This window comes from Calidris pugnax, unplaced genomic scaffold (assembly GCF_001431845.1).
Source record: "Calidris pugnax isolate Ruff unplaced genomic scaffold, ASM143184v1 scaffold196, whole genome shotgun sequence".
NCBI classification, from domain to species: Eukaryota; Metazoa; Chordata; class Aves; order Charadriiformes; family Scolopacidae; genus Calidris; species Calidris pugnax.
In genome coordinates this window covers 5,749,277-5,772,517 of record NW_015091042.1, presented here as the reverse complement: position 1 = coordinate 5,772,517, position 23,241 = coordinate 5,749,277, and the positions used below count along the sequence as shown (strand labels likewise).

At 44.8% G+C, this 23,241-nt stretch overlaps 1 protein-coding gene across 1 annotated transcript in view; it reads left to right on the top strand.

Moving 5' to 3' along the window:
• PAX2 (paired box 2) overlaps positions 1-14,182 on the top strand; it is an 80,264-nt gene extending 66,082 nt beyond the window's left edge. Inside the window, exons 6-9 of the mRNA XM_014956162.1 lie at positions 3,035-3,244; positions 7,182-7,283; positions 12,564-12,650; positions 13,987-14,182. Coding sequence (XP_014811648.1) covers positions 3,035-3,244; positions 7,182-7,283; positions 12,564-12,650; positions 13,987-14,063 — 476 coding nt within the window. The 3' untranslated portion in view covers positions 14,064-14,182. The remainder of the gene's footprint in view (positions 1-3,034; positions 3,245-7,181; positions 7,284-12,563; positions 12,651-13,986) is intronic.
• The last annotated feature ends 9,059 nt before the right edge of the window (positions 14,183-23,241 follow it).

Below are 23,241 nucleotides of genomic sequence, written 5' to 3'. Positions count from 1 at the left end.
TTCCAGCATAGCGGTGGCAGGAGTGATATCAGAGACAGAATTCAGGTGCTTTTAGTCAGGGGAGAGTTGGACAAGAGAGGAGTGAAAATTGGTAAATGCCATCCAGCAGTAAAGATACATGGGATATAGGTTATGTCTGTGCAGTTGCAGAGGGAAAGATGGACAGAGAGATAAATAGACACATAAAAGTCCGAGTTTTGGTTGTGCAATCATTCCCTGTCTGACCTTATCCCTCGCCTCCTCTCCAGCTCTCTTAGAGAGAAGAGTGTTTAGCTTTATTGTGTCCCAGTCTCTTTGCCGTGTTACTGTTGACTTCTTTATCCCCCCGGCACTGAGAAAGTGGTGCTGCCCCTGGAATTTTTCTTCATAAGCCTTGATGTGTTCAAGAAAGGGCTGGGCTCATCTCCGCTCCCAGCCTGACAGGGGCTTTAACAGCCTCACAACAGCGGGACAAATAGCTCCTGGTCCCTTAACCCTTCTCAGCTTTGCAAGGCAAGGCCTAGAAACGTTGTTCCCATCGTCGAGGGCTTTAGAGGGTCTTTCAGGCTGAAATCCCCTCCGTGGTGGCTGGGCAGAGCGGAAATCCAGGGGCTGGATCAGATTGGCCTAATGCTACAGCAGCTTAAGCAGTCTGTTTTACCAGAGATTATGGTTTCACTTACACAGAGTGCCTGAAAAATGCTGCGGTTTAGGAAGGATTATAGCTGAAAATTCCACGCTTTAAAAGAGAAATAAAGCAGGGGAGGGACTAGGAAACCCAACAGTGCCTGGGGGCTGCGCAAACAGGATTAACCTCTGCCCATAGCACCTCTTGCTTCTGCCCACCCACGCTTCCTGTGTCCATCTTCTTCTCTGCCCTTCCTTCCCCAGCAGCTCCCCACACCTCTCTCTCTTGCATGGTCCAGAGGGTTGAAAAAGGAGCCCAGAAAATTCCTAGCACCAAAGTGTCCCAAGCTTATTTAAGTATGACTATCCAATGGCTTCCTTGAAAAAATATCACTTCACTTGCAGCCCCTGAAAGCTAGGGGAACTTCTGGCCCTCTGCCTGCAGATAGGTCTATTCATCCAAATTATCTACTGTCAACATTATTTGGAGAAAGGCTTCAGCGCTCCCGAACTGCTGGAGGTGGCTCTGCCTGTCTGGCCTGAAGGTAAATCTGTGCAGTCCTTACCATCTGATGACAGAGGATGCAGGAGAAAAAATAACTTTGGGGGGTTCTCCATCTACTGAGACAGGTACCAGCACGTGAAGGCTCACTGGTGGGGTTGTAGGATAGCATATAGTTGTAAAAAGTAGAAGCTGGGCACTGATGTGCTGCCTACTCTGGTGGTTTTAATTAACTGTGCAACAAGAACCAGATACTCCAGCTTCTATTCCCCATATCCTCCACAAAAGGTCACTGCCAAATAGGCCTTCCTATAGAAAAAAAGGAGGATAAAAGACAGTCCTCACTTAGCGTACCAGAGGCTTGACATAAATAAATTAAATAAAGGGGAACTGTGCACCTTTTGGCCAGGCCTGATCCTTCCCAATCAACCGAACCGTGAACATATGTCTTTGCCTCAAAGGAGTCTCAGTGATCAGAGACCTTTGCTGGCCATCCAGGTTAGAGGTACTTGGAGGAGAACACAGATGGCAAACTATCATTTTTGCCAGGGAGCAAACCTTTAGGAAACAAATGCCTCAGGATAAACAGCATTCGCAGCTAGAAACTGCCCAGCCCTTTATTGTCTAGGTGAGCGTTGCAGCCTCACAATAAGGTGCCTAGAGTTAATTAAGCCACTTCTACATTAATGAAGTCAGATTTATGACCTAATTATATGTCACATTTCTATTTCTCTGTATAAATCAAAACCACCAGAACTAACTTATTTCATAGGCCATTGGCAACACTTGCCATCACGGCAGAGAGACGGCTTTCATTTATTGGCTTTAATTTGTTTACCTGAGGGTGGATGGTTTGCGAGATGATTTGGATCGGATCTGATCACATCATCCATACTTCTCTTTCAGGTGTTCAAATACAGGACTCTATTACTGCTGACCCAACCACAGTGGGTGTTCTGGAGTACCCATGCTTTAGGTCACAAAGTTCTCCAATTCCTAAACCTCTTACATGACAGCCAAGTTAGGAGATCCAATGCAGAAATGGAGGTCCAATGCAAACATCAATGAAAATAAGACCTTTTATAAGTCCCCCATGTTTCCTCTCCTCCATCGTATCTCTCTGTGAAGGTATCTGTCAGGCAACACTATACTCTGGGAACAATCAGAGTCAGTACTCACTGCTTTTATGGTTAAAGCTCCAAAGTGTGCCACTGTGAACTAGATCAATTGATTGATCTATTCAGCCACCTATTAATTAAATATATACAGTCCCATTTTTATTTTAACCACCTCAAACTTCAGCTACACCTTTTTTGTCAAAGCTTTTACAGAGTTTGGCTTGAGAAGCTTTGGCCATTAGACCGAGCATCTCTCCTGGGGAAGGCTACCTTGGATTTGTAGAGACAAAGTGGTATCATTCCCTGGGCCAAACTGTGTAAGTGTAGCATCCTCGCATGCCCGCAGCCAGCCAGAGAAAGCAGCAGGAAAGGGAGCACAGAAGCTTCAGAGCATTCTTCTCCTTCCCAACCCCACGCTTCTTCCTGTCCTCCCTCTCCTGCATGTTCCCTCCCTCACCTCTCCTTTTCCTGCATCCCCTTCCTCCCATCTGCCACCGCACTCCATCCTCCTCCTCTCCCGCTGCCCCTGCAGAGGCATCCCTGCGGTCAGAGCCCAGCCCCCGGGTGCATTTACTGCTGTTGTCTCAGCAACTGGCTCCTCTGATCTACTCCTAACCTTTTTTATTTATTTATTTATTTATTATTATTATTATTTTTATTTTTGTTTTTTTAAATTAATTTCCCTGTAGATTTTAACCACTCCATTTTCATTTACCCGTTTTGTTCTTCCTCTCCTCCCTTCCCTACCCTCCTCTTCCTCCCCCCTGTTCCCTTTGTCTGTCTGTGTCCATCCCTTACCCTACCACAGAAAACCTCTCCTCTCCCCTCAGTATAAAGCAAGAGCCTCATGGAGCCTCTCTCACCCCTTTCACCCCCACCACGCCGGTCGGCTCTGGGCAGGCTGATCTTCAGCCCTTCCACATGGCCCTTTCAGACGATGCGTCCACGCCTTGCTACAGTGCCTTCCTTCATCATGGTGCCCACTTTGGGCAGTCCAGCAGCCAGCCTCTGATAGCAGGTAACTGGCCTTGGCCACCAACTCAAGTGGGGATGCTGCAGGCAAGGGGTTGAGTTTCGTCTGACGGGGAGGACCAGGAAATGCTGCAAGCTCTTTGCGTGCAAGTGGGAACCGGAGCAACCATGATCCATATCTGTGTACGCAGCACGTGTTCTCAGCTCCTCAGAGAGCCATGGAAAGATTTCATGCCTGTCCTTCCTTTCTTTTAAGAAGAAAATGGGAAAAGAAGCTGGAACTATCTAGAAGTGAACTGGGTGTCCCAATTGGATGGGTCTGGGACTTAGTGTAGAAACACTCGTACAGCAAAGTCCTGCGTTGCCTCAACAGCTGTAATGTCCCTGAGATCTGTAGGCCCAGGAAGGGTGTGATGTGCTAGTGTTGTCCCAAAGTCCATCACAAGCCTAAGGTAGGTGATAGCAGCTTGAATAATCTAGACCAGCTCCAGGACTGATGGGGTTGTTCAGCATGGGTTGTCCTAATTACTACATGAGATAAATACACAGGCAGTTGGGATAAATAGGATGTACATAAATAGAATCATAGAATCATAGGATGGTTAGAGTTGGAAGGGACCTTCAAGATCACTTGGTTCCAACCCCCTGCTCTGGGCAGGGACACCTCCCACCAGACCAGGTTGCTCAAAGCCCCATCCAGCCTGGCCTTGACCCCCTCCAGGGATGGGGCAGCCACTCTGGGCCACAGCCATAGCTACGGTGTGAGCAATATTTGAGTCACCAGGTCTGGGAGGATCAACATGAGCTGATGCCTTCACACAGCAGACCATGTAGTTTAGCACCAGCGCATCACATCTGAATGTCAAGACCAGGAAGGGTGGGTGAGAGACTATCATGTCTTACAGGCAATGGAATACACATCTGAGGTAGGTGGCCTTTAAGGGAAGGAAAGAAGTGAAGAATTAGGTTGCAGAAGATGGCAGCAGTTAGGAGCAGCAGGCTGGAGGAGAGGATGGGGAGGAAGGAAAAATTTCAGGTAGATACTAGGGGAAACTCCTTTGCAAGGTGACTGAAACAACATTGCTGCAGAAGCTCAGGGGTGGCTTGGATGAAATAGTAGGTATCATTTTAGGTGACCACTGAGGCTGTTGTCACTCCACCATCAAGGAATGTAATTTGGGCTTTTTCAGAACAGACAAAGTCTTAGTGCAGACCATAGTGCCTAATGCTCAGGAAACATAACCTCTGCCTCCTTCATGTTCCTACATTATTTTTCTCTTTTGACCTAACATCCTCCCTTTGACTTGTCAGGAGAGATTTGCATTTCTAAACCTCCCTGTAGGAAAGCAGCAGGTAACTGCAGAGAAGACTTTTGTCTTCATAACACTGTCTTGATCCGACCTTACTGCAGCCAGTGAGACCTCTGAGCTCTGGGCACTTCTAAGCCAAGGGGTCTCCTGCCAGACTCTCTCCAATCATATAGTTCTCTGGAGATGCACCCTCTAGAAGGCACTGTGTTTCAGGAGGCACCTGCCTTGGGACCCCTGTGGAGAATGAGACACGGGGAAAGCTCAAAAGCTTCAATGACACAATAATGAAGGTGCTGTTTCTCACTCAGAAGGCTCTTGGAGAAGAGAGAATGGTTGGAATTGTGAGAAGTGTGTTATGAGCAGGATAGGTGATAGCTTTGCCATAGCCCTGGAGTACAAGAATTTAATAATCCTGTCTACCTGCTGGTAATGGAAGGGGCCTGCTTGTATGTAACAGCATCTTAAGAGTCGCTCTGTGGGACTCTTCATTCACTTTGCTGATACTGCATGTGTTTGTTTGCCTTCTTTGTCAAGATTGGGATTTTGACAGATGATCACTTGCCAACGAGTTTTCCACACTGAGTTTTGAACGTCAGCCTCTGTGTGCTCGTGGCTGAATAAAAACACCGGGGCGTGTGTGCACAGACGGAGCAGCAGAGCGAGTGCCTGTGCTCCCACCTGAATGGAAGTGTCAAAATGAATTAATTTTGCCTGCTGCTACGTAGCGTTCTCTCTAACTTTTCAGTGACACTGTTTTCTCACTCATCACCTGTTGTTATTTCTCAGGCTAGTCGATAAAGGAAACCAAAAGAACATGAATTTGAAACATAAAACTTTCTTGCTTTAAAAGAACGTGAGAACAAAAGAAAGAACTACATCTAGCAGGTGTTAATCATACAGATTAACACACTTAACACACAGCTACAAATCACCAAAGAAATGATGGTGATAAAAGAGTAGTAGAGTGTAGAATATAAATCCCTGAGGCTTTATATATGTATTTTTTTTTTTATCAATATTGGGGAGTGGCTGGAAAACGGCTCAGCCATTGCCTGGTAGTTCTGTGCCGTTAGGTAAGAGGAGGAGAGTCAGGAACACCAGCCACTGATCAGGAACCTCTTCAGGGGAAAAAGAATGAACTTGGATTTCTTTTTTCTTGAGCAAATCACCTCGGTAATCTTTAGCCCAGACCTCTGAAAGCAACAACCCTGGTTTAGCCCACCTCATCCTAGAGAAACACACTCCCTTCAGGTTAATGCTCCGTGGTGATTAGTTTTTGTTTTGCTGTGTAACTTATTTATTCCCCATTTATTCCCCATTCCCCAGCCAAGGTTCGTGCCTGTTCCAGGCCCTGCTCTATCAGTTATCACTCTGCCACTAGCAGAGCTAAAGCAACTCTTATTCTTCTTTCATTGGCATATGACAGCACAGTTCCAGTGACTCCAGTGTTGGTAATGGGCCATACTTAACCTGTCACTTCTGAACCGGACTCCAGCCCTCCAGTTAGAACAGACAGGAGAGATAAAATTGAACAAAAGAACAACAAACGGCATGAATTTCTTGGTGAGCTACAGTTCACCTGGGGAACGTGAAAGGCTTTGGATGCCTGGAACAAGGCTGAGATCTCAGTAGGCAGCGCTGGAGGTTGAGCTGTAAATCTCCCAGCAGCTGTGGAGGAAAGATTATCTTAATTTATTTAGCCTTTTTTTTTTTTATTTTTTTTTTTCGGTTTTGGCTTGAAACTCCCAGCAGCTTCTGAGATGATTTTAGTTCATTTAAATGCAATAAGCGCTAACAGCAAATGCCCTTCTGGCTGGCCCATTTTCAGGCTAACCAGTCCAAATGAGGAAATGCCTCTGGCATCAACCAAGAAGCCTCCAGATGCACTTCCTAAGAGATGAAAAATAAACCACAACCGTCCACCCAGTCCACACCCCTCTCTACTTCTTTGGGGGGGAAAAAGATATCACAACTTGAAATATTACTAACAAAAACTTGCAATGAAGTGGGACTCAAGCTAATTCAAGTGATTCTATTATATATATATATATATATTACATCAGCAGCTGAAAGGAGTCCAACCACTATTGATCTTGTGCTAAGCACTGTGCAAATGTACTAAAAGTGTGCCCTTGCACCAAAGAGTTTGCAGCATAAAAAGAAGCCCAGAGAGGTGAAGCGACTCGCCTAAAACCATCAGCAGGTGAAGGGCAGAGGTGGGAAGAGAGACAGGCACAGAAAACTCTTGGATCGCTTTCCGATGCCTCGCACATTGATCATGCCCTAAAGCAACATCTCCACAGCTTTGGAACTGCATCCCCTGCACGTAGACAGGACCTCAGCTACTCTGGCAGCGAATACGCTGCCCTTCTCCGTGCAGCTCAGGGCCATTTTGATTTAGTTAACAGAGATCCAAAATCTACAGTGAAACAAAACAAATCCTTTTGAGCCTCACAAAGCTAAGTTTTAACATCCAGCCTTACAGTGTGAGATCGAAAGTGCCACAATCTTCCCCCAAAAATTTTCAGCGGATGAACAGCAATTAAGAGAAGGCTGCACGGATTTGCCTGTCAAGCTGCTAGTCGTGTGACGGGGGGAAAAAAGGTGGTATCAAATCAATATTGAAAGACCTTATCCCTGTTGATCACCTGTCCTGATTCTTCCCCTTTCCAGGTCGTGATATGGCAAGCACCACCTTGCCTGGTTACCCACCCCATGTTCCCCCGACTGGACAAGGCAGCTACCCAACCTCAACTCTTGCAGGAATGGTTCCTGGTAAGTCAGCCTCCAGACCCCAGTAATGGTGCAGACATGTCTACTAGCATTGTAAGAGCTTCCACAGTTGGCTTTGCTGATATTATGCTCTATTTTTTTCATAAAAAAATCATCAGGTGCCTATAAACAACATAACTAACAACCCTTTCTATAACGTGGCTCTTTCCCCCTAGTAACTGATTCACTGCTGCTATGGGCAACTAGCTATCTATAACCTGTGGCAATTAATTGGTAATTAATTAACCTTAGTATTCATTAACTAATGTAATTATTTTCCAATGACCCGTGCAGATTATTATGTACTGCTCGTGGCTCAGGGTATTCAACTATCCACTAACTTAGGGTAACAACTTCCCTTCTATCTCAAGCCAGGGCATCAAACTGACAATCACCAATGGTAATTTAATACCTGCAGGTTTTGGACACCTATTGTCCAGAGCCTAAACGAGCTGAGAACTCAGCAATGATTAACACCATTTCAGGAGAAACTAACTATTCCCTTTCAACAACCACGTCCGGTTTGGAAGATAGTGCCTCCAATCCAAGAAACTATCTACATAGTCCTACATCCAAAGGCAAATTGTTTCTTTGCTACCCAATGCCTTTGGAGAAACACCTTCTCTTGGCAAATGGATTCTCCCAGTGTCCAGGGAGAAGAGAGAGAGGACCGTGTACCCAAGGGCAACTGGGGAGTTTTTTTCCCCAGGTTCTATTCTGCTCTCCTCTGATGACAGTTATCCCCAGTAGACAAATGAAGAGACAGGATTGTTTCTCAGCCATGGTAGCTCAGAACTTCATCTGCCACTGCCTTCTGTTCCCGTTACCACCCTGGGCTGTGAGTCGTGGTGGCTAACGAGCCAGTGGTACACAGGCCATTCTGCAACCTCTGCTGCTGGAGGGGTGACTCCAGCACTGAAGCAGAAGAAAGTCTGGGGCTGCGCTGTGAAGATGATGTGCTTGACCTCCAGATCAGGAAAAGATAGTGGATTGGTCCTCTCCTCACCCCCTCTTTAGTCCCCTCGTATGGTTGAGCCACTTGCTGAACTTTTGGGGTGGTGCAGATTTGGCAAATTTTAGGGCATCTCCTTCTACACTGAATTTTCCCAGGAGATGGTTTTGCTCCAGAATCAGAGCAGCACTAAGACAATGCAAATCAATTAAATCCCCCCCTCCCCAGCCCTGTCAGTAACAGCAGGTAGATTCAGTTGTCAACATTTAAGTCAGTTATAGGTCAAAACTTAGGGAAGGTCATGGCATATAGAAATGATTAATAACACCAAAACAGTTGGTTCTTTGAACAGGTACTTCTAAAAACCAGGCTCTTCTCAATTTCTAACTGTTCTCACTTAACTGTTCAGTGACTGCCATGTAAGTTTAACATCCTCATCACAAGGATGATACTGACATCTAAACTGGGACAAAAAGTTCAAGAGGACTAATCACTAATCCACTTATTTCAGCTCCTTGATGTGGAGGCTACTTATCCATTAGACAGCAGTGTCCCCAAAACCACAGAAATACCCACCAAAAGAAAAGGAACAGGATGATAAAGACAAAAGTTGAGTTATAATTCAAAGGAAAAAAGGTTATTCAAGTCACATGGGTATCTTTACATTAAATCTGATGTCAACATTCAATTAGAGGAAGTTTTTCCAGTGGCTGATTTGGGCATCCTGCAGTAGTTACTGCATCTTTCCAAAGAGCATCAAATTCTGGCTGTTTCAGTCATACCCCACTGGTCAGCCCCAGCCTGGCAGCCCTTCCATTCCTGTCTTCTAATGTGACTGAAGCCAACAAGCTGGAGATAAAGAGGCTTCCTGGGAAGGAACATAAGACTTGGCTTTAATGGGTCACACTGCAGATCTCTGCAGCCACTGCTCTCTGTCAGGAGCCAACAGCGAATGCCTGGGGAAGGGTGTAAGAGCAGAGCAAACACATATTGGTACTTTTTCTAAAAATCTCCCAGCCTCCAACAAGTTGCAGCTTAGAGACTTCCTAAGCCAGACTTAGCATCTTTCTATTTAATATTAAACACCCTCAATAGGTTTCCCCTCCACAAACTTAAACAGTGGAGGGGAATATAAGCTTTTAACATCTGCAACAACCTATGGCAAGAAGTTCTGTAGCTTAACTACATATTGTGTGAAAACTACCTCCCTTATTTGTTCTGAACCTGCCACCTGCTAGGCTCACTTCATGCTTCATGGTTTCTGTATTAGAAGACTAAACGTGCCAAGATTTAAATACAGATACCAAGAAATACTGTTAGTAAAGGTTCCCAGAGCACAGATTGCACAGAATATAGGCCTCATGAGATCGATCCTCTGTGCTTGCCTGCAACCTCTGTTAAGAGTCCAGGTTGAACAGAGAAAACAAATCTGATGTGGCCTCCGGTTTGTTACGTGCCCCCAGGCCAAGAAAGATCAGGGGTCAGTGTTTTAACTCCACTGGAAACAAGAAGCCAGAGAGATGACCACTCAGGGAGCACCTTTTAGAAAAATACTGACACACAAACAAACCTTATTGTCTAGATATGCATGAATATGAGAGAGCCTCTGTCTTCTCTGAATAAAGGTGGGGAGCTAAAAATAGAACTGGTCAGAAAGCAGAATTTCCAACCCATGCAAAACTCTGATTTTTCTGACATTTGTTTTCAGCTTGCGTTGGGATGAGGAGTCAGAATCTTGAAATAGTTCAATTTGCAAACATCAGGACGAAACATTTCAATAACGTCAACATGTTCTAGATGTCAAGATGTATTAAAATAATAAAAGAGTTGAAAGGAAATTAAATGAGATGAGAAAGGCAAAATGAAACAAAACAAGAAAGTTGAAACATAATGCTTTGTTTCAATTTGCAATCATTTCAGAACTTTCCTTTCCAGAACTCCATTGAAGCCGACAAGCTCGTGCAGAACATTTCCATTTCGATGAGACAGCGTTTTCCAGTGGAAAACTGTTTCTGAGAAGATTTTTTGACCAGTGCTAACCAAAGCTGCTCTGTGCTATCCCTGACAACCTTTCACTAGACTCTTACTTGTACGGTCTAGCGAAGAGCTTGTCTCTGGTAGCAGTACGTCCATGCACCGTGGTCAGTCATGCACGCAAAGATCTCTGAGGTTTATGTGGGTGATGCAGTAAGAGATATATATCCTGCGTTTGCCCTTGCCTGTAACTTCAGGTCCCGGGCTGTAGATGTGGATGAAAGCCAGTTGTCTCTGAGCACACACTTAAAAAAGCAGGGGGTTTAGTCACTCAAAGAAGGATGATGGTGCTACACTTAACCTACGCCTCTGAGAGATGGTTCCTCCACAGGTAACAGAGCACCTTTGATCCCCGTCCCGATTCTTCCTCCTTCCCATCAAGTTTCTGCAAACTGCTTTGGTGAAGTCGAGCATCCACTGAAGGGAACTGCAGTTTCCACAGAGGAGGGTAGAGCCCGCAGAGGGTGATGGCAACGGCAGGGAGTCGTTAAACAGAATCCAATGTTGATGAGGAAATTACACTTGTTTCATTAGTGATCGGGGAAGGCGATAGCTCAGTTCCTCTTGGTCACAGTTGAGCTCAAAAGCTCATTATCCTGCTGCATGCATGCTTTCACTCCTCGTCAATAAACACTGGTTCCAGTGGCTGCCCTCCCTCCTCCCCAGCTCTCCATAGCCGGGGCTCTTTCTCCTCTACTTAACCCGTGCTTTAGAAACACTATAAACAGTTTAGGGTGACAACTCAGGAGAGGGGGAGAGAGAAGCCTTGAAATATCAGAACTTCTTCTCTCCACGCAGAGAAGCGATGTTTATACGAGGCATTTCAAAGCAGAAATTCTCATCTGGATGGTTTTTTTTTTTCCCCTCTTTGGGAGGCAAATTCATTCCAGTACATCCCCCAGATAAGTCACTTCAGTAGAGATAAATCTGGACTACACATTGCTTTTTGCCTTTGTATCCCACCCCACAGCATCTTGGTCACCGGGGCAGGTTTCACATCTTCCTTCCCAGGTAACAGGTAATTTTTAGCACAGGATGTTTCTGGATATGGAAACGTGCTGAGTTCTCATCATTAGAACAGATTTAGCAAGGGCTGCGGCTCAAAATGAGGTTTTATGCTGAAACTGAGAACTGCTGTGGCTAAAATACCTTTGGATGGTGATTCATTTTGATTCATAGACATTTTTGTACCGACTACTTTGGTTATTACCCTGAAGGTCTTTAAAAAACCTGTCTGGACAAACTCTCCTCAAGTTTAAACCAGTGCAAATCCCCTGACTTCAACAGACTTCGTTTCCACCACCTGAGAATCCATGGGTTTGGCTTTAACTCTTTGGTGAAGGGAGATTTGCAGAGATTACAGTATAATTAATTGACATTTCTTTGGTAATTGTATCACAGGCATCCAGTGCCTCTTGCATTGCCTTCTTTCTCTATTCCATGCTATCTAGAAGGAACACCAGGTGCTTTCCAAACACTTCTGCTGGAACAACCCCACCTCCACCTCAGGGCAGACCAGAATTTAATAGTCACATTGTTCTTTCATTGTCTTCTAAGCGCATAATGCCTTTCAGATGGCACTAATTGTCCCCAGCCTGTTGGTACTGCGTTAAATTGAGGTTATGATCAGTTAAGGACATGTTTTTACTTAACAGAATCACATATTTTTAAGTTTTTGGAGATAAAGAGTAAGAAAAAGTGATTAATATGCTTTTCATTTTGTTTTATATTTAAGCCCAACCTACTCTCAGAACATTTCCAATAATGAATTATACTCTTCTCCACAAATCCATCCTCACCCTCAGTACCCTAGAAACAAAACTTCGCAATGCATATTGCCATCAACAGCTCTGCCAGTTCCAATGAGTTTATTCTGGGCTTGTCCCATCCAATTCCCCTGCCTGCTCTCTGGACACTACTGGAGAACCTTAGATTTTATTCAAAAGAAAGCTGATAAATTAATTGCAGAAAAAGCTGCCATACACAATCCTACTGCAACTCGAGAATCGGAAGACAATTCAAAATAAAGCAGTTTCATTATTTCTATTATGGAATTTCATTATTTTAACCTAATTTTTGATCCTGAAGAGGTCAATCTTATGATTTTTAATTGTATGGACAAGTAACATTGCGCTGAACAAACACTGCAGTGTCCTGGAGGGCACAGTCCCAGCTGGGTGAGGCAGCGAGAGCCACTAGTTTTCCTGCCAGCATACGGATGAACGCTGGTTTGATGGAAGAGCAGGCATAAATCTTCATTTTTAACCCCATTCCACACCTTCCTTGCTTTCTTCCAGGGAGCGAGTTCTCAGGGAACCCCTACAGCCACCCTCAGTACACAACCTACAACGAGGCCTGGCGGTTCAGCAACCCTGCATTACTAAGTGAGTACCTCTTTCCCCCAGCACGCCCCCAGCCTCGCGCTCCTTCTGTTTGTCTCTTTGTTTTCTTTTGGTTTGGTTTGTTTTCATTTGTTTCTGAAGATGGCTTTCAAATATTTGGCCAGGTGAGAGGCCTTTTTCCTCACTCTCCAGTCCAGTCTCTAGATGGGTTTATACCTCACGTGTGTTTTGTATCTGTTCTGAAGCTGATTCCTCTTCTGCAAGAGGCAAGAATTCCAGTTCAGCTCTGTCTTCTCCGTGGCCTCCAACCACGTTTTTTTCCAGATGAGATCAGAAGTTAAATTCAGGTTCTGCTACTCTCTTAGGCTGTGATCAGCATCCATTCAAGGTTTGATGAAAATTCCAGATGAGATTTCACTCCTCTCCCAAGCTAAACCCACAGTCAGTTCCCAGGGATCTGGAAATCCCATAGAAGTTCTTCCTATCAGATCCATGGAACAGTGTCCAGGCTGCATCACTAGGTTTATAATAGCCACCAGAGTTTTCTTGGAGGGGTAGATCCATCTCCAGTGACTCTAATATGCCCAGAAATAGTTTTTTTTCAGAGGGGAAAAAATCTCCCATAAGACCATATATCCTAACACAACGTTTCTTTGCAAGGGAATAGGAAGAGATTTATTATATGTAAAATAAATCAGCTGTGATTATTAGCTACGTATTTACTGAGGTTTAACAACTGGATAATAGATGCCCATTTTATTCCAGCGTTGTTAAACCTCAGTAAAAGTGATCTTAATAATCAATCACTATTTAACACACATTCAATAACCATCTTGAGAGCTTGCACGCCAAATGCGACCAAAATTTCAAACAACAAAACACTGTAATTCTGTTTCATGTCCCCCCTCCTGGTTTTAAGCGACCTGCTGTACAGGTGTGCTCACAACATCTGGCCCCCACACTTCCCTTGTGGCTGCAGCTCAGGTGTGGCAGATTCGTGCTGCGTTGCCCATGGGCTTCCCTCTTGGCAACTTATGGATGGCCAGAAGGAGCAAAAAAGATCTCCTTCCCGTAGAGGGGCTTCAGAGCCAGAGGCCATGGTAGTGACTGTCCACTGAAATGTGGCTCTTGGCTGCCTTCTGCTAATTGCCTGTCCCTAATCCCCTCAAGAGCCGAGTCCCCAAGTTTGTTCTTTTGGTTCCTTTCCTTTCTTCCTTTCCGTTCCTTTCCTTTCCTTTTCAGTTCTCCTTGGTTTCTTTTTCTTCGTTTGATTGTTTTTGGTTTTGTTCTTTTTTTTTTTTTTTTTTTTTTTTTTTTTTTTTTTTTTTTACTGTTTGTCCTTTCAACCAGTCCATTCTTCTCCTGTGTTAACTTTCAGGTTCCCCTTATTATTATAGTGCCACATCCCGGGGCTCCGCACCTCCCACTGCTGCCGCTGCCTATGACCGCCACTAGTTACCATGGAAACCACATGAAACTGCAGGGCGACAGCTTAGGCCTCCACATTGTACCTGTCTGATCACCTCCCTCCATCCCTGGGAAGGGTGAAGACACCTTCTCCGTTCCTCCCCACAGTCCAGTTCCTTCCTCTTCGTCACGAAGGCGCCGGACCAAGCGCTCACCACTCGAGACTAGGGGAAGGAGGGGAGAACACCGCTCATGAAACACTGTTCCCCAAAGATGTGCTCTTCTGTGGTGGACTCTTCAACATGGGTAACACCCACGATGCTCACCCTGTTCCCCAGGATGGAGGGAACAGCCTGGCTTAGAGCAGAGATGGTGGTACAGAGACCTGGGCCCGTCCAACAAGGAAGAAAAGGACCAAGTAAACTTATCTGCATCCCCCCAACTCGAGGGGTTCTCTGTGCACCTCATCCCCACTCTCCAGCGTGGCGTGTGTCCCCCCCCTCCCCCAGATTTGGCTGCATTTCCCCCCCCTCCCCAACAACGTGGTGGTGACTTTGCAGGCCAGAGTCGGGAGGAACCTCACACATAACACCCACAATTTTCTGTGACACACAATCAGCTCAGACAGGAGGATGGAGCAACGCTTACAAACCGACCGACGAAATGAAGAAATATATAAATAGATATATAAATATAACTGTGTTTTTATGCTTTGTCATGAAGGTCTGTAAAAAGGAAAAAAAAAAAAAAAGAAAAAAAAAAAAGAACCAATCCCCAATTTTCTAAAAAACCCAAGCAAACAAAAACAACAAAAAAACCAAAATAATAATTAAAAAACCCTACAAAAATAAAACTCCAAATCCCATCCCTCCCCGCCACCTGAATGGCAGACGAGTTCCTCTGACGTTTGATGCTCCTCTTTCACTCTAGGGTTTTGTTTCCTTTCTGTTTTGCACTACAATGGGATGGTGGTATTGGAGAGGATTGGATGCCAGCTCCACCCCTGTCGCCTCCTCCTCCTCCTGCCCCTTTCCCAAATCCTGTCTCTGGGGAGCAGTGTGGACAAGTCACATCTGACAAAGTTACCAAACACATCAGTCGACAACAAAAAAAAAAAAAAAAAAAAAAAGGCACTCTTGAGTCAACAAACGTTTTTTTTTCCATGTCACTGGTTGGCAAACAAAGAAAACAAGCCCAGCTGCGCTCTAACTGCGCTGTGTGGTGGAAAGGAAAGTGTGGGGCTTCATGTGGGCCCACCCCATTGCCCTCTGGACAGCTGAGACGGAGATGGACAAATTCAGGATTGGCTGGGATTATTGCTTGGTTCCCTGGCCCTTAGCCGCCGCTCCTCCTTCCCTTAACCCCTCTACCCGTGACCACTCCAGTTCACCCACATCCCAACTTTCGCAATTTTAGATACATTCCCACACCCATTTCTCCAGATCCCCACAGCCGGTGATGACAGCCTCATTATCTGTGCCCAACATCTAATTTCCTAATTTCCTAACCACTATAGCCTCGCTATATGGGCCCCCTTCGACCCCCAGTCCATCTGCTCATACACCTCCTCATTTATAGGTCTCCATCCAATTCCATACGCCTGCATCCTATCAGCCAGTCCCAACCTACAGCCCCATCTTTTCATCTTCAATCCTATATTGTGCACCCTAATATTTACCCCTTAATCCCAAATGCTCACCTGATGATTCTCTAGGGATTCTCTGCTCTTTTTGGTTCCCAAGTGACTGGCAAACACTGTTCTGCAAAAGGCTAACTGTCAATAGAAATGCTTATTACTTCTGTATCGTCAGCAAACTCTTAAAAACTGTTCCTTGCACTGACACTTCCTAAAAAATACTCCAAGAAAACACGAAGGCAGCTATAGCCTGTCCCCAGGGCATCAAGTCTGCCAAAATAGATCCTTGTTGTTTTAGAGAGGTTTCAGCTAAAACTCGTGGGCTACTGTCCACGGACAAAGACAGGATTGAGAATCAAATCATCCCCCCCACCCCTGAAGGGCATAAAAGTGACCAGTGGAGCAATCTGTACAGCCAACATTGTGTGTGAAATCCCGAGCTCCCAGCCTCGGAGGAGGTGGCGGTGGTGGACTCGGTGTTCTGTCTCCAAGTTTAACTTGTATTGTATGAAATCCATCACCAGTAAACGGCTGTGTTGATCCCAAAGGCCCCTCTCACCTTAACACTTTTAGCCCTTGCATGGCTCTAGCTGATTATAGGTCTGTGTCTTCTTTAACGGGATGCCCAAACGCTAAAGGGTATTTGGGGGGGGGAGGGGGAATCTTTACATAGAAGATATAGAGCTAAAATCTGTTCCTGTACAGAATAAAATCAAAGAGGTTACTCCTCAGCTATTAAAAGTGTTATTCCGCATGTCTTACCTCTGAGTAACCTGCTGCAAATAGCAGAGTTGTTACACCCTCACCGAGACCACAATTTGGCCCGTTATCTCATCTTATTCTATACGAGAAGAAAATTCTGAGTAATTTCTAAAACTTTACTTTCGCCACTCCTTCTGTTTTCCTCCACGGACACCGGACAGATGCTGGACCCTGTTAGTAAAGTCTCCCTTTTAGTCTCCCAGTACAGCCTTTCCTCCCCTGGTGTACCACCTCAGCGGGTGGTGGGGGCAGAGGCAGTAAATCCCAGGAGCAGCCACAGGAAACCCCCCACCCTGAGGAGGCTAGAGAAAAGGAGACCCTCACGCCCCACACTTGGCAACCTGCAGCCCAGGGGCCACCTCAAGAGAAGGTAGCAGCTCCGAAACGCTGGTATTTATAACGGTGTTTCGTTAAACTGGAGACACGAGGTGGGGTAGGAAAGCAGGATTTGGGTTGGCTCACTCACGGCTGGCTTGATTTGACCCTCGGAGGGCCAAATCCATTGTTGGTGTAACTCCACTGCTACAAAGAGGATTTCCACCAGGCATTGGATTGGGCTGGAAAAGTTCCTAAAGTACGGCATGTAGTTCGACCACAAAAAAAAAAAATTAAAATGAAAGCAGAATTATGCAAAGGACTGGGCAGTCTAATCCTCTTCCACCACCATCTGTAGACCCCCCATGCGAATGTACTGAATTACATTTGCCAAAGAGTTTCTTGTGTTGGTTGTTTTGATTTACAGTCGGTGGATGCATTGTAAAGCAGTATTATAGCTAAAGTCTAGTAGCTGACACAGGGATTTATGTGGTGATATTATGCAGAAGAAAACCATCAATATTCATATAGATTCCATTAGACTGGACTATGCAGGAAACGCAAAAATTCTACCAATTATTTAATATTATGTTATTTGCAAAAACAATTGCTGCTTTGTAGGAAGATAATGTGTGTAATGTGAAGGCAATTCCTCTTGTATATAAGTTCATCTCCATCTTCATCATGGTAGTTATTAAAACAGCCTCGTCTCATCCTGTAGATAAGGAACACGCTGTCTGTACTGTGCAAGTCTCGTTGTGCTCACTGAAAACAAAACGATGTGTTCAATAAAGCACAGCACAAATCCAGAACCTGAGGGAACAGCCAAACCTTGGAAGGATCCCCTTCCCCAACAGGCCAACAGTTGCTTTGTTATAGGTGGATTTTTTTTTTTCTTTTTTTTTTTTTTTCCATTTTTCTTGAAAAAGTTTTACGGGAAAAAATGAAAAGGAACTGGAGGAAGAAATCACTATGCAAAATCCAGTGAAGTCCATGACTTAACGTCGTTTTCTTTTTTTTTTTTTTTTTCATTTTTCTTGAAAAAGTTTTACAGGAAAAAATGAAAAAGAACCGGAGGAAGAAATCACTATGCAAAATCCGGTGAAGTCCATGACTTAACGTCACTCTCCTCCGATCTGCTGTCTCTTCCCTTTCTCCCATTTCTTTCTCACACCCTCTTTCCATTCCATTTCTGTTTCTCTCTTTTATTATTCTTCATTCCCAATGCACTTTTCTATCCAGAGAGGGAACGGCATGACTGAGATGAGAGCAGGTATCTGGGAACTCAAACTCCCCAATTCTCCTCGTGGCTCTAGAGAACCTTTGTCAAGTCCAATTTCCCCCCTATGCCTCAATTCCAATCTTCTGTAAAATGGGGATAACAATAGTTCCCAGTTCACAGGGGGATTGCACAGCTGAATTAATTAGCACCGGCTCAGTGCTTTGAGATCCTGGAAAGAAAATTCTATCAAAGTGTTAAGTATTATTCTGAATAATAATGAATGTTTCCATTACATTTCTCTCTTTTCCTTTTTCTCAACAAATCATTCTTCGGTTCTTTATTTGTCTTCCTTAGCTCTCCTTTCACTTTTTTCTTTTCCTGTCACTCTTAGCTCTGTTCCCATGTTTGCTTTATCTAATGGACCAAGCAGAAACGTGTGACTGGATCTCCTCCTCTCACCATTTTTTTCACGGGGGAAGAACCTCGTGGGTTCTCCAAGGCCATGCTTCACTGGAAGCAACAGGGACCATGGCATTTCAAGCTGGGTGGCACTTTCAAGGTCTGTTCTCTGAAGCTCCCACATCCTTCTGGCCCAAAGGGACGCGGGGCAAGAAGGAGGGAGGTTTGCACAGGGTGGATGCATTAAAGCTGACACCCTTGTGATCTGTAAATCTGTTTGGGGAAGGTTGGTGGAGATGAGCCCTGCTGTGGGAACAGGGAGAAGCCTGCATGCTTTCTGACCCATTGGTAGCGATGGTACAAATTGAGAGTAAGACTTCAGAATTAATCACAACATGAACGTGAGGATGTTAAACGACAAAAGGAAAACATAAAAAAAAAAAACCCACCCTGCACCTCTTTCTCCTCTTGAGTATATAATTATATATGCACATAAACGTTTTCCTAAAGGAATTTTTGGTTTGCTGAACTGTTGGAAAAATCCCACCCTTTTTGTCCCTAAGGAAAAGCACCCCTCTGGGAAAAGAAGTAAGAATCGTAGCTGCCCCCTTTGGCACTGACAGAATGAGGGCTTCTGAGGGACCCCACAAACCCCACAGTGTGCTCCTTGGCTGGGCCCAGGACGGTGGCAAACTTGCAAAGCAGGAAGGAGGGACCAAACAATGACAATGACAGAAGTGATGACAAATCCAGCGGCCAGCAGCTCTCCGATGCTCTCCAGGCTAAGCTAGACACACGACAGGGGAGGGGGACAGTGCCAGGTGCAGGGTCACATCCATCCTAGGCTGCTGCAGCCACTCTTGGCTTTTCCTCATCGCTTCAGTTCTGTTTGACTCTTTTCTTTTCCTCTTTTTGTGCACATGAGAAATAAAAACGATTTTTTTTTTTGTATGTCATTTTTGTGGCTTCTGGCTTGTTTCTCTTTCCCTCTCCTCCTCCTACTCTCTCTCTCCTTTTGTCAGCACTCCTCTCTCCAGAGAATTCCCCTTGAGGTCTCCAGGATGTTATGTTTCTTGCACCTACCACCCTTTGGGCACCGTGTAAACACTGCTGTGATTGCTGACAACCACCTCGCCATGTGATGGAAGGCACAGCAGATGCTTGCAACGCAGCCTCTGAGCCCCCACCCCGCTCCTGCTCATTGCCAGCAGGATTCCCTTCTTCTATCAATCTCCCTCAATTGACTCCCAACGACCCAGAACACATCAGGTGTCCCCCAGGTAGTTCAGAAAATCAAAATGCTGTTGGGTAACTGCAATATCTGAAGGATGTGGGGAAACCCAGAGCCCCCTTCTCCTCTACACCAACTGGGGATGGGCAACACCAGCTCAACGTGCCTCTCAGAGGACTTAAGGTCTTCCACAATCAGCCCTGATGCTCCAACAGATTCCTGGGGGGACTGTGTGTGCTGTCTCAGCACAGGGAGGTTGCCTGGCAGCTCTCAGGTCTTACCCCCACCTCTCTGCCACCCTGGGTTTAGTTTCACAAGAGGAATTCTTAGCCTGATGTTTCATTATAGCTTGCTCTCTCCTCATCTCTATCTGTCTTGGTCAATCGAGGGGCAAAACCAAATGCAAAGTCATTAATAACCCATTCTCCAAGCTATTCATTGTCCACCTAACAAAGAGCCAGGCATTATATTAAGGAATGCTTATAAACATACCAAAAATACTGAGGGATTCGCTCAATTTTTCCTCAGTCAAGCATTAATTCTCCAGGAAGTCAGATGCAGTTTAAGGTCACAGAGGCGGAGCAAAACGGTAGCGAGGAGTCAGAAAATTGATTTAGCCTAGCCTTTCTCAATTTTTAGTCATTGAAAAGTATTTTCACAACGGCTTATGAAAGCCAGCGGGCCACGTTTTCTGCTGGTGTGTGTGTATCTTAAGGAAAGCCTGTGCCAAAGCGCTGCCACGAAATCAAACGCTTTCACGAAGCTTCTGCTCGTCAGAGAGTTAAAACATTTCCTTTTGTTTCAGTTTATGTTTTTTCCCTTGCAGTATTAATAGAGTAGGCTGAAAATCCTCTGACAGGGCATTTTCCATAAGCGAAAGTCAATTTGTTGAACTCCAAACAGTCTGTAAAAGCAATTCAATTTCCACAACGCTGCAGTAAAACTGTCTGGCAACTCTCCCGCTGCCGGAGACCCCGGGTTTCCAGGGTCCGCTGCCTGCGAGACAGCCTGGCCCGGGATGCCATGCACTACCCCTGCTTGGGCTCCAAATCAGAACAAAACCATACTCCAAAATTCTGGGATCATTTGTGCATGAGAATTATCTTTCTCTACCAAAATTTAGATGGTAAGAATCAAAGAGTGGATTAATAAGTGAGATGCTGGATGCTAAACAGACTAGAATCAAAGGGAATTATTGAGGTCCATCTGCTGTCGGAGGTGAAAGACAGGCTAAGGATCAACAGACACGAGCACCAGAAGAAAGAAAAATGGATTTTCAAAATTCATCCTGGTAAAACAATCTCAGAAGAAAGATTTAGACCTTGCATTGTCATCTCATTTGTATCCCACTTAACACAGCCCAGAGAACTGCCCCCTGCCAGTCCTGAGTAAGTCTCCATCACCAGGAGTCGAACTAGAGCAAAATTCCCAACTTCCAAAAACTTATATATCTTGCAAAAAGAAATACTTGCATGAAAGAGCTATTTCTACCATCCCAACTAGTATTATGTTCTTGTAATAATCCTGCATAATCAACTGGAGTTCTCGGTGTGAAAATGTTGTGTGATGAAACTAAAAAGAGCAGCCCAGTCTGTCTCCTAATGAGGAAAGTGATATTGTAAGAGATTGTGCAACACTAAGTGAAGAAATCCTATTTATAATTGCTCTGACAAGGAAAATAAAGAAAAGTTTGAGCATTCTGAGATGATGACAACCTTCTTTAAAAATAAATACGTTCTTTAATGAGGTGTAGGCAAGGAAAGACAAGACCCATCTGAAGGTATTAATCGAGCTAGCGGATGAATGTACTGGACACACAATCCCTGGACACACTGAAAAACTCTGGGGAATGGTAAAAATGGAAGAACAGCAAACAGGGCACCAATGCTTTAAAGGAAGAAAATTATCCTGAAAACTATCATCTAGTAAAACTACACAATGATGATGTTTATATCCAAAGGAAAATATTTTAAAATATTAAGGGAAGGATCAGCTCACTGCACAAGTAGCGGTTAATGAAGATATGGATAATAAAGAGTCTGTCCATAAACCCTTGTCTGCTTTAGGAAAAAAAGCTGGGAATATCCTCAGGACAGTTAACTTCTGTGATTCAGGAGCTGTCTGCAGCGAAGCTAAGGAAGTTTGTTAGAGCCTGTACTGCCAGCCCCTCACACTTGAAAATCATGACAAAGCACACACAAAAATCACAAGACTGACCGGAAATCATGGAATTTGTATATAACACCAGGTATCATTTTGTATATATGTATATTTATATACATGCATATAAAATAAAAACAAAAGAACTTATATTTGACAAGTAATTTGAGTGTTCTCAAGAAGTCTATAGCTACATTATTAATTGTGCCTCTTCCATGGCAAGAGCCAGAAATTCACTAATTGTGAAAAGTGAGTATCTCACCGCATCACAGGGACCCCACAGTCTGTTGCTTTAGGAAGCAGCTCAAACATCACAAAGCCTGGAAATGGCCCTGTAACTCCCTGCAGGGCTGACAGAGCTGGTCTGACACCAAAGCTTCTCAAAGACTTGGGCTTTTTCCTGCCTTCTGCTGCGTGACATTTCGGTGGAAGCTGCCCATCTAAAGCACGTGTGATCATTTTGGCTTCAAAACTCTATCTGCAAATTCACTCCATAGCAGCTGCTTGGAGAAGACCTTTTTCCACTCTTCCCTGTAGCAGGAGAACCCCCCCTTGTCAACCTTGGCCTTTTTGCAACCCTCTGTCTCCTGCCACATCTTCCGCTCTTTCCTTCAAGATGCCCCTTCAACACAATGACTGTTGTCCCTCATGTGGATGTGGAAAACATGGATTCTCTGTAAGCCCCCTCCCTCCTTCTCCCTCCTTTTACTCTCTTATGTATCAACTCTCACATGTTCCTTGTTATGCACAGTGGGAAGACCATCCTGCACCCCACAATTCCTGCTTGGGCACTATTGGCCTCTCCACACTCTCCTTTCCCCCATATCCAGAGGACCTTCTCTGTCCTTACTCTTTTCTGCTGCTCTCCACAGTCCTCTTTGCTACTGTGAGAGGAAGACTACGTTTCAGGACAGAAGCAACATCCATCTTTATTCCAGGCAGCCTGACTTTCTGCTGCTTTGTAGGTAAATGCTGAGCAGCCAAAACTGCAACCGCCCGTGGCTTCCATCCCCAGGAGAAAAATTTCAAGGGACTGTCTTGATGCAACGCACGGCCACGGTTTCACCGAGAGCTACTCACAAGTCTTGGCTGAAGGATAAGCCTTCCCTTACAAAACATTAAAAAAATAGCTTCACTTCTAAATGGTCTCCTTTCAAAACATACTCTTTGCATGAGAATTGCTCTGGCTTTGCCCCTGTGCCTGTTCAAAAGGAGACAAGTCGTTCTGTTTTAAAGAAACACACCAACAATGAAATATTACAAACATCATGGCTTTCAGCCTGAGACCAATTTCAAAGGCATCCTGTTGAACACTCAGGAAAGGAAGACAAACAGAACCTGAACCCACAGCAAACCCAAAGCGGGTAGGACTGAACGGTAAGAGATTTCACACAGATACAGCACCTCTGTGCATAGAAGGCAGTATTTTTTCTCCACCAGAACCTACAGACCTGCATTTGGCATCTCCTTAATACACCAGCCATGGTTAGAGCACCCAGCT